Below are 10,601 nucleotides of genomic sequence, written 5' to 3'. Positions count from 1 at the left end.
TCCTCTCGGTCGCCGTGCAGGAGGCGCGCATCGCCGTGACGTGCCTGCACCGGGGCGTGCGCGTCCAGGAGATCAAGTCCGGCTGCTACGGCAACCACGTGGGCGCCGATGGCCGTGCCGCCTCCATCGACGTGGGCGAGCTCTACGACGACGAGGAGAGGCGCTTCTTGGTGCTGGTCCACGTGCCGAGAGCCCGGCCCGTGGAGTCGGTCACCCGCCTGGTCAAGGTGAGCTGCACCTACAAGGTCGCCGCGACAGGGCAGGCGGCCCACGCCGCCGCACCGGCAGCGGTGATCCAGAGGCTGTTGGAGCTGGAGCAGCCGACCGAAGCGCCCCCTCCGTCCATCGACGTGGAGCGGGAGCGCGTCCGCCTTGCCGCGACACAGGACATCGCGGCCGCACGGGCAGCCGCCGAGGGTGGGCAGCACGCCGGCGCAGCCCGGATCCTGGATTCCCGGCTGAAGGCCGTGGAGCGGTCGGCGCCGGGGGCGGCCGGCGACCCGACGTGCGAGGCGATCAAGGAGGAGCTGCGCGACCTGAGCGGGCGCGTGGGCAGCCTGCGGGAGTACCAGAAGACGGGGCGCTCGCGGCTGCTGGCCGGCATGAGCTCGCACGCGCAGCAGCGCGCGTCGGCGTCCACGAGCACCAGTGCTCGGGCCTACCTGACCCCCAAGATGGAGGAGATGGTGGAGGCGTCGCGTAAGCAAAGCAGGAAGCGTGGCGGCAGCCAGCAGCCATGGAGCCAGCAACTTAAACGAGTATTTAACCAAAAACTACCACAATTCGCGGAAACGTGACAGAAAACTACCACTTTACGATTTTGTCTGGAAAACTACCGCTTTTTTAATAATCCGTTGCAAAAAACTACCAAGTGAGAAAACTGCACGCTTTGTCTGGGTTAAACCCGAATCTGACTACCCGACCCCACACATAAGCGGGCTAAAAATACAATCGGGTCCCTAGTTTTTCTTAAAAAAAGCAATCCAGTCCGAGGTCAGCCCGAGGTCGCATATCTTCACCGCGCCCTCGCCCCGCCGACGAGGACGATGCCGCGCTCGTGCATCCTCGCGGCGCCGCTCAGGAGCTGCCGCATGACGCGGCGCGTCTCCTCCTCCGTGAACAGCCGGCGGCGAGCGCGCAGGACGTGGCCGAGGCTCGGGCCGACGTGCTCCAGGACGAGGCTGCACTGCCCGCTGCGGAGGTCCCGCGCGATGCCGTGCAAGCCGACGACCGAGGGGTGGCCGCGGCACGCAGCACCCACGCCGCCGTCTCCTGCTACGCTCCGCGCCGCCACAGAGAGGAGGTGAAGGAGCTCCGCCCCGCCGCCTGCTTAGCTCCGCGCCGCCGGACGCCACCAGGACGCGCCTAGCTTAGCTTCGCGCCGCCAGACAGCTCCACGCCGGCTGGACGCGGCTCTGCCTAGATCCGCCCAGCAGAGAGGAGGAGGAGGAGCTCCGCGCCGTCGGACAGCTCGAACACGGGCGGGGAGCAGCCAAGCAGCACGGCCGGTTCCAGCCCGCTGCCGCTGCTGATTCCCGCCGGCCATGGCTGTCGCAGCCAGCAGCCATCTTCTCCAGGCGTGTTGCTGGCCGGCCCTGGCGATGAGCTCGCCGGCGTGGTGCTGGCCGGCTCCGGCGAGGAGCTCGCCAGCAAGGACCCGATTGCTTCTTTTTTTTTCTTTCAGGGACCCGATTGCTTTTTTTAAGAAAAACTAAGGACCCGATTGCATTTTTAGCCCGCTTATGTGTGGGGTCGGGCAGTCAGATTCGGGTTTAACCCAGGCAAAGCGAGCAGTTTTCACACTTGGTAGTTTTTTGCCACGGATTAATAAAAAAGTGATAGTTTTCGGGACAAAATCGTAAAGTGGTAGTTTTCTGTCACGTTTCCGCGAATTGCGGTAGTTTTTGGTTAAATACTTAAACAGATTGATTTTGGCTTTTTTATTCGCGAAGTCTTTAAGTTTTTTTTTTTGAGCAAAATTTGGGAAGTCTTTAAGTGATTGTTGGCACTTGGTAGTTCCCTCTTTGAACTTGTTGTTTGCAAGTTTTCTTTTCCTCAAAGAAACTTGTTATTCTGACCCTTGGTCTAAACGGAAAGATTGCCAAATACGATGTGAGCCAAATTCTAATGCGGTCTCCATTTGCGTATCTGCCTGAAAATGCAACTTGCATCATTCGATTTCACTCGTAGGAGAAGGTGCGAGTGACACGTGTTAGCAGTTGCATGGCTCCCATGCACGTACGTGGTCACACCCACGTCCCCGAGCACGTCCTCTCCCGCACTGCGCACGTCGCATGCCTCGCTCTCTCTCACCAGCGCCATTGCGTTGCTGCTGTACATGTACTATATAAACACCTGAATGAAATGAGAGCACCCAAGGTGCATTCTCTCCCTCGCATACTGCTCTACATGGTATCAGTTACCACGCACCTCTACTAGCCTCTCTTCCGCTGCAACTCCCGATCGGCCATGGCGATCCCTCCGCCACCCCCTCCGCCGCCGCCTCCTTCCCCACCTGCATCACCCTCCCCAGCTCACTGGCGGCACGGCGCGGTGCCGGCTCATCCACTCTACGGTGCGCCGCTCAGCGCTCCTCCTGCTGGCCAGCAGCCTGCATGGGACCAGGCGGCGCTCATCCAGGCGCTCAATGCCATGAGCATGCAGCAAGGCCAGGCGCCGCCATACTCCGGCGGGGACTGGTACCTCGACTCGGGCGCGACATCGCACATGGCCTCCTCGTCTGGTATGCTCTCTTCGTCTCGTCCCAGTTATTCTCCTGCTATCATTGTTGGCGATGGGTCAACGCTTGCAGTCACGCACACTGGCCACCACACCATTCCCACTGCCTCCCATCCCCTCTCTCTTCACAATGTCTTCGTCTCCCCACACCTAATCAAAAATCTCATTTATGTTAAGCGCTTAGCTCGTGACAACCCGGTTAACGTTGAATTTGATGATTGTGGTTTTTCTGTCAAGGATCGAAGAACGAAGGCGGTGATCCTCCGCTGTGATTCACCGGAGGAGCTCTACCCACTATACCCATCCCACCCGTCCCAAGCGCCACAAGCCTTCACCGCCGTCTCTCGTGACACTTGGCACCGTCGTCTTGGTCACCTCGCCGATGATGCCCTGGACACCACTCTCCGCCACAACTCCATCACCGCTGCCGGCCCCGTCGGTGACGTCTGCACCGCCTGTCAGCTAGGCAAAAGCCATCGTCTACCATTTAGTTCGTCTAGTCATGTTTCGTATTTCCCTTTTCAACTTATACATTGTGATGTATGGACCTCGCCCGTCCTTAGCTTGTCTGCCTACCAGTACTATCTAGTTGTTGTCGATGACTATAGTCATTTCATGTGGACCTTTCCCCTTAAATTAAAGTCAGATGTCTTGCCTACGCTACGCATGTTTGTGTCTATGGCGTGCACTCAGTTCAACCTGCCGGTGCTCACTGTCCAAACTGACAACGGACGCGAGTTCGAAAACTTTGCGGCCCGCCAGTTCTTCTCCTCCCTCGGCATTGCCCTTCGCATGTCCTGCCCGTACACATCCCCACAAAACGGACGTGCTGAACGCGCCCTCCGTACACTCAATGACATCACGCGCTCCCTGCTCATACATGCATCCATGCCCTACCCATACTGGGCTGAGGCACCGCCGACCCTGCCGCCCACGCTCACAGCAAACGCCTTTCTTCCTCCTCTACGGCGTGCACCCATATTACTCCGCCATGCGTGTTTTCGGCTGCCTTTGCTTTCCCAACACCAGCGCAACCACGCCTCACAAACTCGCTCCCCGCTCCGTCCCGTGTGTGTTCCTAGGTTACTCTCAGGATCACAAGGGATATCGGTGTCTAAACCCCTCGACAGGACGTGTGCTCACCTCCCGACACGTAGTGTTCGACGAGACCACTTTTCCATTTCCCCAGCTCACCACACGCACCACCACCAACTCGGCTCCTGACCTCGACGATCACCTGTCGCTCGTCCCTGTGTCTCGTTGCCCACGCACCCTACCACCTGATACGGCTGTCTCCGCACCAACGCCACCGTCTCCCGTGGTCACCGAAACACATCGCACAAACCCTTCCATGGCAGATGATCCCCCTGCTCCTAGCCCCCCAACTGCTGAACCTACCACGCCATCCATGTCTGAACCCACCATGCCTCCCCGTGCCGCCACACGTCCCGCACCGCCAGAACCATCGCACACCATGGTCACTCGCGCCAAAGCAGGCAAGTTCTTCCCCAATCCCAAGTATCACCAGAGTCTTCACACGAGCGTCACCTCTCCCATCTCCCCCATACCCAAAACCGTGCGGACTACTTTGCGCGATCCCAATTGGCTAACAGCGATGCAGGATGAATACTCGGCGTTGATGCAGAACAGGACGTGGATCCTCGTCCCTCGGCCCCCTGGTGCCAACATCGTGACCGGGAAATGGCTCTTTCGACACAAGTTCAAGTCTGACGAAAGCCTGGAACGCTACAAGGCAAGATGGATGGTGCGGGGCTTCTCCCAATGGCCCGGCGTCGACTTCGACGAGACCTTCTCGCCGGTCATCAAGGCGGCCACGATCCACTCCGTGCTCTCCGTCGCGGCGTCTCGCGCGTGGCCCGTTCACCAGATGGACGTGAGCAACGCCTTTCTTCACGGCCGCCTCGCCGAGCGCGTCTACTGCCAACAGCTGGCTGGCTTCGTCGACGCTGCTCGCCCCGACCACGTCTGCCTCCTCGACAAGTCGCTCTACGGCCTCAAGCAAGCGCCGCGCGCCTGGTTCGCCAGGTTCGCCGTGTTCGTCTGCACGCTCGGGTTCCAGGACTCCCGCTTCGACCAGTCCTTGTTTGTAATGCACAACGACAGTGGCACGGCGTACTTGCTCCTCTATATCGACGACATTATTCTCACCGCGTCGACCTCGACACTTCTCCGTCGGATTCAGCACCAGCTCTCGGCCGAGTTCTCCATGAAGGACTTGGGCGCGCTCCACTATTTCTTGGGCATCGCCGTCACAAGGACCGCCGATGGCTTCTTCTTGTCCCAGCGCGGCTACACAGAGGACCTCCTGGACCGCGCCAACATGGTTGAATGCAAGCCTGTGTCCACCCGCGTAGATACACACTCGAAGCTCTCTGCGACTGATGGCGCGCCCGTCTCCGACGCATCCGAGTACCGCAGCCTCGTCGGCGCGCTCCAGTACTTGACGATGACGCGCCCCGACATCGCCTATGTTGTTCATCAGTGCTGCCTCGTCATGCATGACCCGCGCGAGGCCCATCTCGCCCTGGTCAAGCGCATCCTGCGCTACCTGCGCGGCACGACGAACCTCGGGCTTCATCTCCACCGCTCCGCCAACCTCGACCTGGTGGTGTACTCCGACGCTGACTGGGCCGGTTGCCCTGACACGCGTCGATCGACCTCCGGCTACGCCGTCTTTCTAGGCGACTCGCTCGTGTCCTGGTCCAGCAAACGCCAGGCCACGGTGTCGCAGTCCAGTGCGGAGGCCGAATACCGCGCCATCGCCAACGCGATCGCCGAATGTTGTTGGCTCCGTCAACTGCTCGGTGAACCCCACGTGCCTCTGCCCAAGGCCACCGTTGTCTTCTGCGACAACATCTCCTTTGTGTACATGGCTGCGAACCCCGTCCACCACCGACGCACCAAGCACATAGAGCTGGACATCCATTTCGTCCGGGAGAAGGTGGCGCTTGGCAAGTTCCGGGTTCTACACGTACCGACTAAGCAACAGTTCGCCGATGTACTGACAAAGGGGCCCCCATCTCCGGCATTTCAGGATTTCCGGTCCAGCTTATGCATCCGGCCACCGAATACTACAGCTACGGCGGGGTGTTAGCAGTTGCATGGCTCCCATGCACGTACGTGGTCACACCCACGTCCCCGAGCACGTCCTCTCCCGCACTGCGCATGTCGCATGCCTCGCTCTCTCTCACCAGCGCCATTGCGCTGCTGCTGTACATGTACTATATAAACACCTGAATGGAATGAGAGCACCCAAGGTGCATTCTCTCCCTCGCATACTGCTCTACAACACGATCAGCAACTCTAGCAAACCCCGCATAAAACACAAATCCGTAAAATTCTGGCGAGTATGTGGATTCGGCCCATTTTTTTTCCAGCTAGAACAGAGCCCGCATACTCGCCCGACCTGTAAATTTTTTTGCCGCGGCCCACAAACAGCACGCCCCGACCGCTATAACTGCGGTTCCACGACTCGTTTGCGGGTCCAAACCCTATCCCTCGCCGCGGCCGAGCCACGCGATTCCCCTTCCCCGTCTCCACATTTCTCGCTGCCGGCGACCATCCGCCCTGCCTCCAGCCGCCATGTGAGGCCGAATGTGGAGCTCCAGACGCGGCTCCAGCAGCAGATCCGGCGACGGAAGGGACTAGTTTAACTATATATTTATGAACATTTCTCGCCGCTGCCGTCAGATCCGACCCCTCTAGTACTAGTTTAACTTAGTATGTAGTATAACTATGCTTGTAGTTTGTTGATCATGTGATGAACTATGTAGTATGTGGTGAACTATGTTTGTACAATTTCTCCCGCGAAAGTGTTTTTTCAAGTTATGTAGGTTTAGATACGGGTTCTGCTCGGGCGCGCTAGTTTTCGAGCCGCAAACGTGATCTTCGTGGAACCGCAAACGCGTTTTGCGAGTCAAATTTATGCGAGGTCTGCTAGAGTTGCTCTAAAGTTAGTTCGTCCCATTTGACACAAGTTAGTTTTTTCCGATATTTTTAAAGTGTGTACTAAAAATAATGTTCAAATATCCGTGTGTTATAAATATTTTACATACTCACACGATGATTAGTAAATAAGAACATTTTTAATAGACACTTGTAGATTATATTAGAAAAATGTTCGCGTATTATTTTAAAAATGTCCATATATTCAAATATCTTTATGAATTATTAAAAATCATTGTATGATTTAAAATAATACAAAAAATCAAAAACTAAAATTCATAAATATTATTTTAATTATAGAAACATTTTAGTGACTGTACTTATATTTTAAAAAATCATAAGTATGTTGTTAAAGAAATTGGTTGTATAATTAAAATTTAAATGTTGATGGATATTGAGTGATGGATAATATTTAAATTATATAAGATATTTTGAATATAATTCACGAGTGAAAATTACACACAAGTGAATGTTCATAAATATATAGTGAATGTTTGTATTCAATAAGTTTTATAGTATTATTTAAATATGAGCCACGGATGTATAAAAAATGTTTGTATTTACTAAACAGTTTTTAATATAATCTATGAGCGTTTATTTCAATGTTTTATTTAGTAATTAATAATTGTTTGTATGTGAATATTTAGAACACTCGAATATTTAAACATTATTTTTATTACTTACATTTGTTTTATAAATATCTTTAGAAAAAAAATCTAATGTCAAATGGGCGGCACTAACTTCAGCCCATTTGGGTCCAGTGAGTGTCTGCGTTGTATTCATCAGTGGCTAGGACTGTGTGTGTGTCCTGTAGATCTCCCTTGCTGAAGGCTTTTCCGTGAAACATTAATTTCAGTGGGTTTTCTGCATAAAATAGGCCACACGTCAAAGTGACTTTTCTAACCAAGTTTAACCACTGTGATTGACTCTTTCTTTTTCACAAAACTTGCACGTAGCCTATCTCAACTTTTTAACATTCTCTTTTAGTAATTTGTTTTGTGGGGCGGGGGGAGCGAGGGGAATCCACCGTTCGTTGGACAATTACAAGCAGGATTTCAAATAAACAAGCAGGATTTCATATAAACGTGTAAGCGTGAAGATAAATACTATGATCGTCACAAGTAGACGACTGCTTTTCCTGTCAGATTCTTCATCCGGTGTCCCCATAGAGTAAGGTCGTCTCGACGAAGCGAAGGGCTATGCTCATCTTAGTCCCGGAATGCCATTGTGTTCCGAGGAGCCCAGATTTTCCAAAGGACAATAAGAAGGACAGCGTTCCAAATAATCAACAATGGTTATATTTTCAGGCCACCGAGGAGTGGTTACATTTGGTTGAATGAACAAACACAATGATGCATGCATCCACTACATCAACCTATATATACATTTTTATTTTGAATGGATTGCAAATAAAAAACAACTTAAATAGGAAATGTGTTGGCGATAGGTTTGATTAGAACTGGACGTCAGACTTGTACGTAGTGTCGGCCGTCCAACCGGCCGGGATAACCTTGTGCGCGATGCGCCTCCTGCCGGACTCGGTGGTGAGGCGGAAGGAGAAGGGGCCCACGAGCGGCTCGACCCTGTCCACCCTAAAGATAGCCCCCCACGAGTGCTCCATCTTCTTCCACTGCTTGGACTTCTTCTCCCTGATCTCCATCTGCACGATGGTGCCTTCATGGGCGACGAACTTGACCAGCACCGCCAGGTAGTTGGCGTGGGAGCCCTTCTCCACGTGGAAGACGATCTTGGTGCCGGGCGCGTACTGGCACCGCACCCTCCTGAACTGCAGGTCGATCATGCCGGCGCTGCGGAGCTCCTGCTCCTTCCCCGACTTGGCCATGGCGCCAAAGGACTTGCCGGACAGGTCGAAGCGGTACGGCGAGAGGAGCTCGTAGTTCATGTCCGTGATGACCACCCCCACTGGCTTCTTGGAGCATGCCGAATGGTTGGTGCACCTGATCTGGAAGCAGGAGCCGCAACCCTTGCCGTCCTTGAAGATGGGGAGGTTGCCGCAGGCTATCATGCCGTTGTAGGGAGCCAGGTTCACGTCCTTGATCCCGCATGCGCCACCTACACGCATGCGTGTCACATGATCATTGAAAGTCTTTCAAACAGCCGACTATTGCTCCGATGTAGCCGCGATATATAGCTGTTTGAGCGGGATACCACTAAATGGTAATCATATAGCCATGCAAATTGCTATAGCGGTTTGAGCAGGATGCCGCCAAATGATATTCATGTACTCCCTCCGTCCCAAAATAAGTGACTCGACTTTGTACAAAGTGAGGTCCCAAAATAGTTAGTACAAAGTGACTCGACTTTGTACTAACTTTAGTATAAAGTTAGTACAAAGTCGAGTCACTTATTTTGGGACGGAGGAAGTACTATATATATGGTTGTTCGATAGCTGTTTGAGCAGGGTGGGGAAATACACTTTGGTTCCTGTGTGTATATGCACCTTATATGGGATTTTTTTTAAATATTTTAATAAAAAATCAAAATAGGTAAGAACTATTTTGACAAAACACTTGACTTACTTTTGCACTAGTAAATAAATCTCGACAAAAAATAAATTGACCTCACAGCAAAAAAGACAAAATTTATTTGCTATTATAGGTCACTATTCACATGCCAAAAATTTGTCTTTTTTGAAAAGAAGTCAAAGGGATATTTTTTTGTGGATTTATTTTCCCACGAGTACAATAGAAGGTCAAGTTTATTTTAAAAATGTTTTCATGAATTTTTGACTTTTTGTTGAATTATTAAAAAAAATCATATAGGGGCATATATCCCCATAGACCAAAAGTTCCCCTCCGAGGAGAGTGCCACTATTTGATATAGCCCGCAATTTAAAACTACGTGGAAACTGACATGAAAGAAAGATAGAGTGTGTGCTCCGCCAGAGCGTGCGCGCGTCACGTACCGTTGTCTTCGGGGCCGGAGCCGGTGGGCAGGCCGTACCAGGTGGCCTTGGCGGGAAGGTACGGTTGGTTGTAGTCCGCCGTGATGTTGGGGCCGGGCGGCACGTCCGAGGCGCAGAAGCCGCCGCCGGCGAGCGCCGCCAAGACGGCAAAGGCTAGGACGCCGGAGAGAGATCCCATCGTCTTCTCGACTTCTGCTATGCGCAAGTGATTTAGTGCGGGTAGCTAGCTAGCTTGTGGTGAGTTAACAATGGTGTGATCGAGTGGCGTACTTATAGGCGACGATCGGGTGTCACGGCCGGATAAACGGCTCACATGCATGTTCGGGCTCGAGATTTCTTAGGTTCGTGCATGCGTGTGTGTAATGATGCGTATCTTGTTAATCTTTACTCTCACCCAGAAGTAACGACATGTCAATGGGTGAAGCGTCAATCTACCTCTTCGTTGCAGACATGCGAAATTAGACGTAGGAATGACTTTGAGTGCCATGCATGCCTGCGATTATGCCGGCCGTGAACATGTGCGTGCGTGCATGCCGTGCAGTGTTGGCCCGGTCGGCGGGGGTTCCGTTTTATTTTACCTTGCGTGCTCCCGAGTCCCTACCGGCCGCCGCCTTCCGTTCCACACCGCGTCTCCACTAGCTAGTCGTCACGCCTTTTGCTTCCTCCGGGAACAACTCATGCCTCGAGTTTAAGCATGCATACAGGAAAGCTCTCTTGATCAACTGGGTCACAGCCATTTCCAATTGCACAACTGGCATACTCCCTTCGTTCACTAATATAAGATGTTCTAATTTTTTCTGAACCGGATGTATTTAGACATGTTTTAGTGTGTTTGTCCACTCATTTTAGTGTGATTAAAAATAGTTTATGAATTTTAAAAAATATTAGCGACTTTGGATTTTTCCGTTAATACTAAAAATATGTTCACGAAAACAAAAATTGTCGCTACATAAAAAATATTCACAAATTT

The 10,601-nt window shown here is 52.6% G+C and overlaps 2 protein-coding genes across 2 annotated transcripts; one reads left to right on the top strand and one right to left on the bottom strand.

The window, feature by feature from the left end:
• The first annotated feature begins 2,392 nt into the window (after window positions 1-2,392).
• Window positions 2,393-3,363, top strand: LOC123042082 (WAS/WASL-interacting protein family member 3-like). The gene is made up of 2 exons (XM_044464603.1): window positions 2,393-2,743; window positions 2,977-3,363. Exons 1-2 carry the CDS (start codon window positions 2,470-2,472, stop codon window positions 3,009-3,011), a joined length of 309 nt encoding a protein of 102 aa, XP_044320538.1. The 5' UTR covers window positions 2,393-2,469; the 3' UTR covers window positions 3,012-3,363.
• Window positions 3,364-7,987: 4,624 nt separating this feature from the next.
• On the bottom strand, window positions 7,988-9,987 carry LOC123042081 (expansin-B9). Its single transcript, XM_044464602.1, has 2 exons — window positions 9,632-9,987; window positions 7,988-8,778 (listed from the first exon to the last, which is right to left on the bottom strand). The coding sequence occupies exons 1-2, from the start codon at window positions 9,807-9,809 to the stop codon at window positions 8,159-8,161; spliced, it is 798 nt and encodes a 265-aa protein (XP_044320537.1). The 5' UTR covers window positions 9,810-9,987; the 3' UTR covers window positions 7,988-8,158.
• Between the last annotated feature and the right edge of the window lie 614 nt (window positions 9,988-10,601).

Source organism: Triticum aestivum, chromosome 2B (genome assembly GCF_018294505.1).
Source record: "Triticum aestivum cultivar Chinese Spring chromosome 2B, IWGSC CS RefSeq v2.1, whole genome shotgun sequence".
Lineage (NCBI taxonomy): Eukaryota > Viridiplantae > Streptophyta > Magnoliopsida > Poales > Poaceae > Triticum > Triticum aestivum.
The sequence above is the reverse complement of the archived record's forward strand: the minus strand, read 5'-3'. Positions and strand labels throughout refer to the sequence as shown.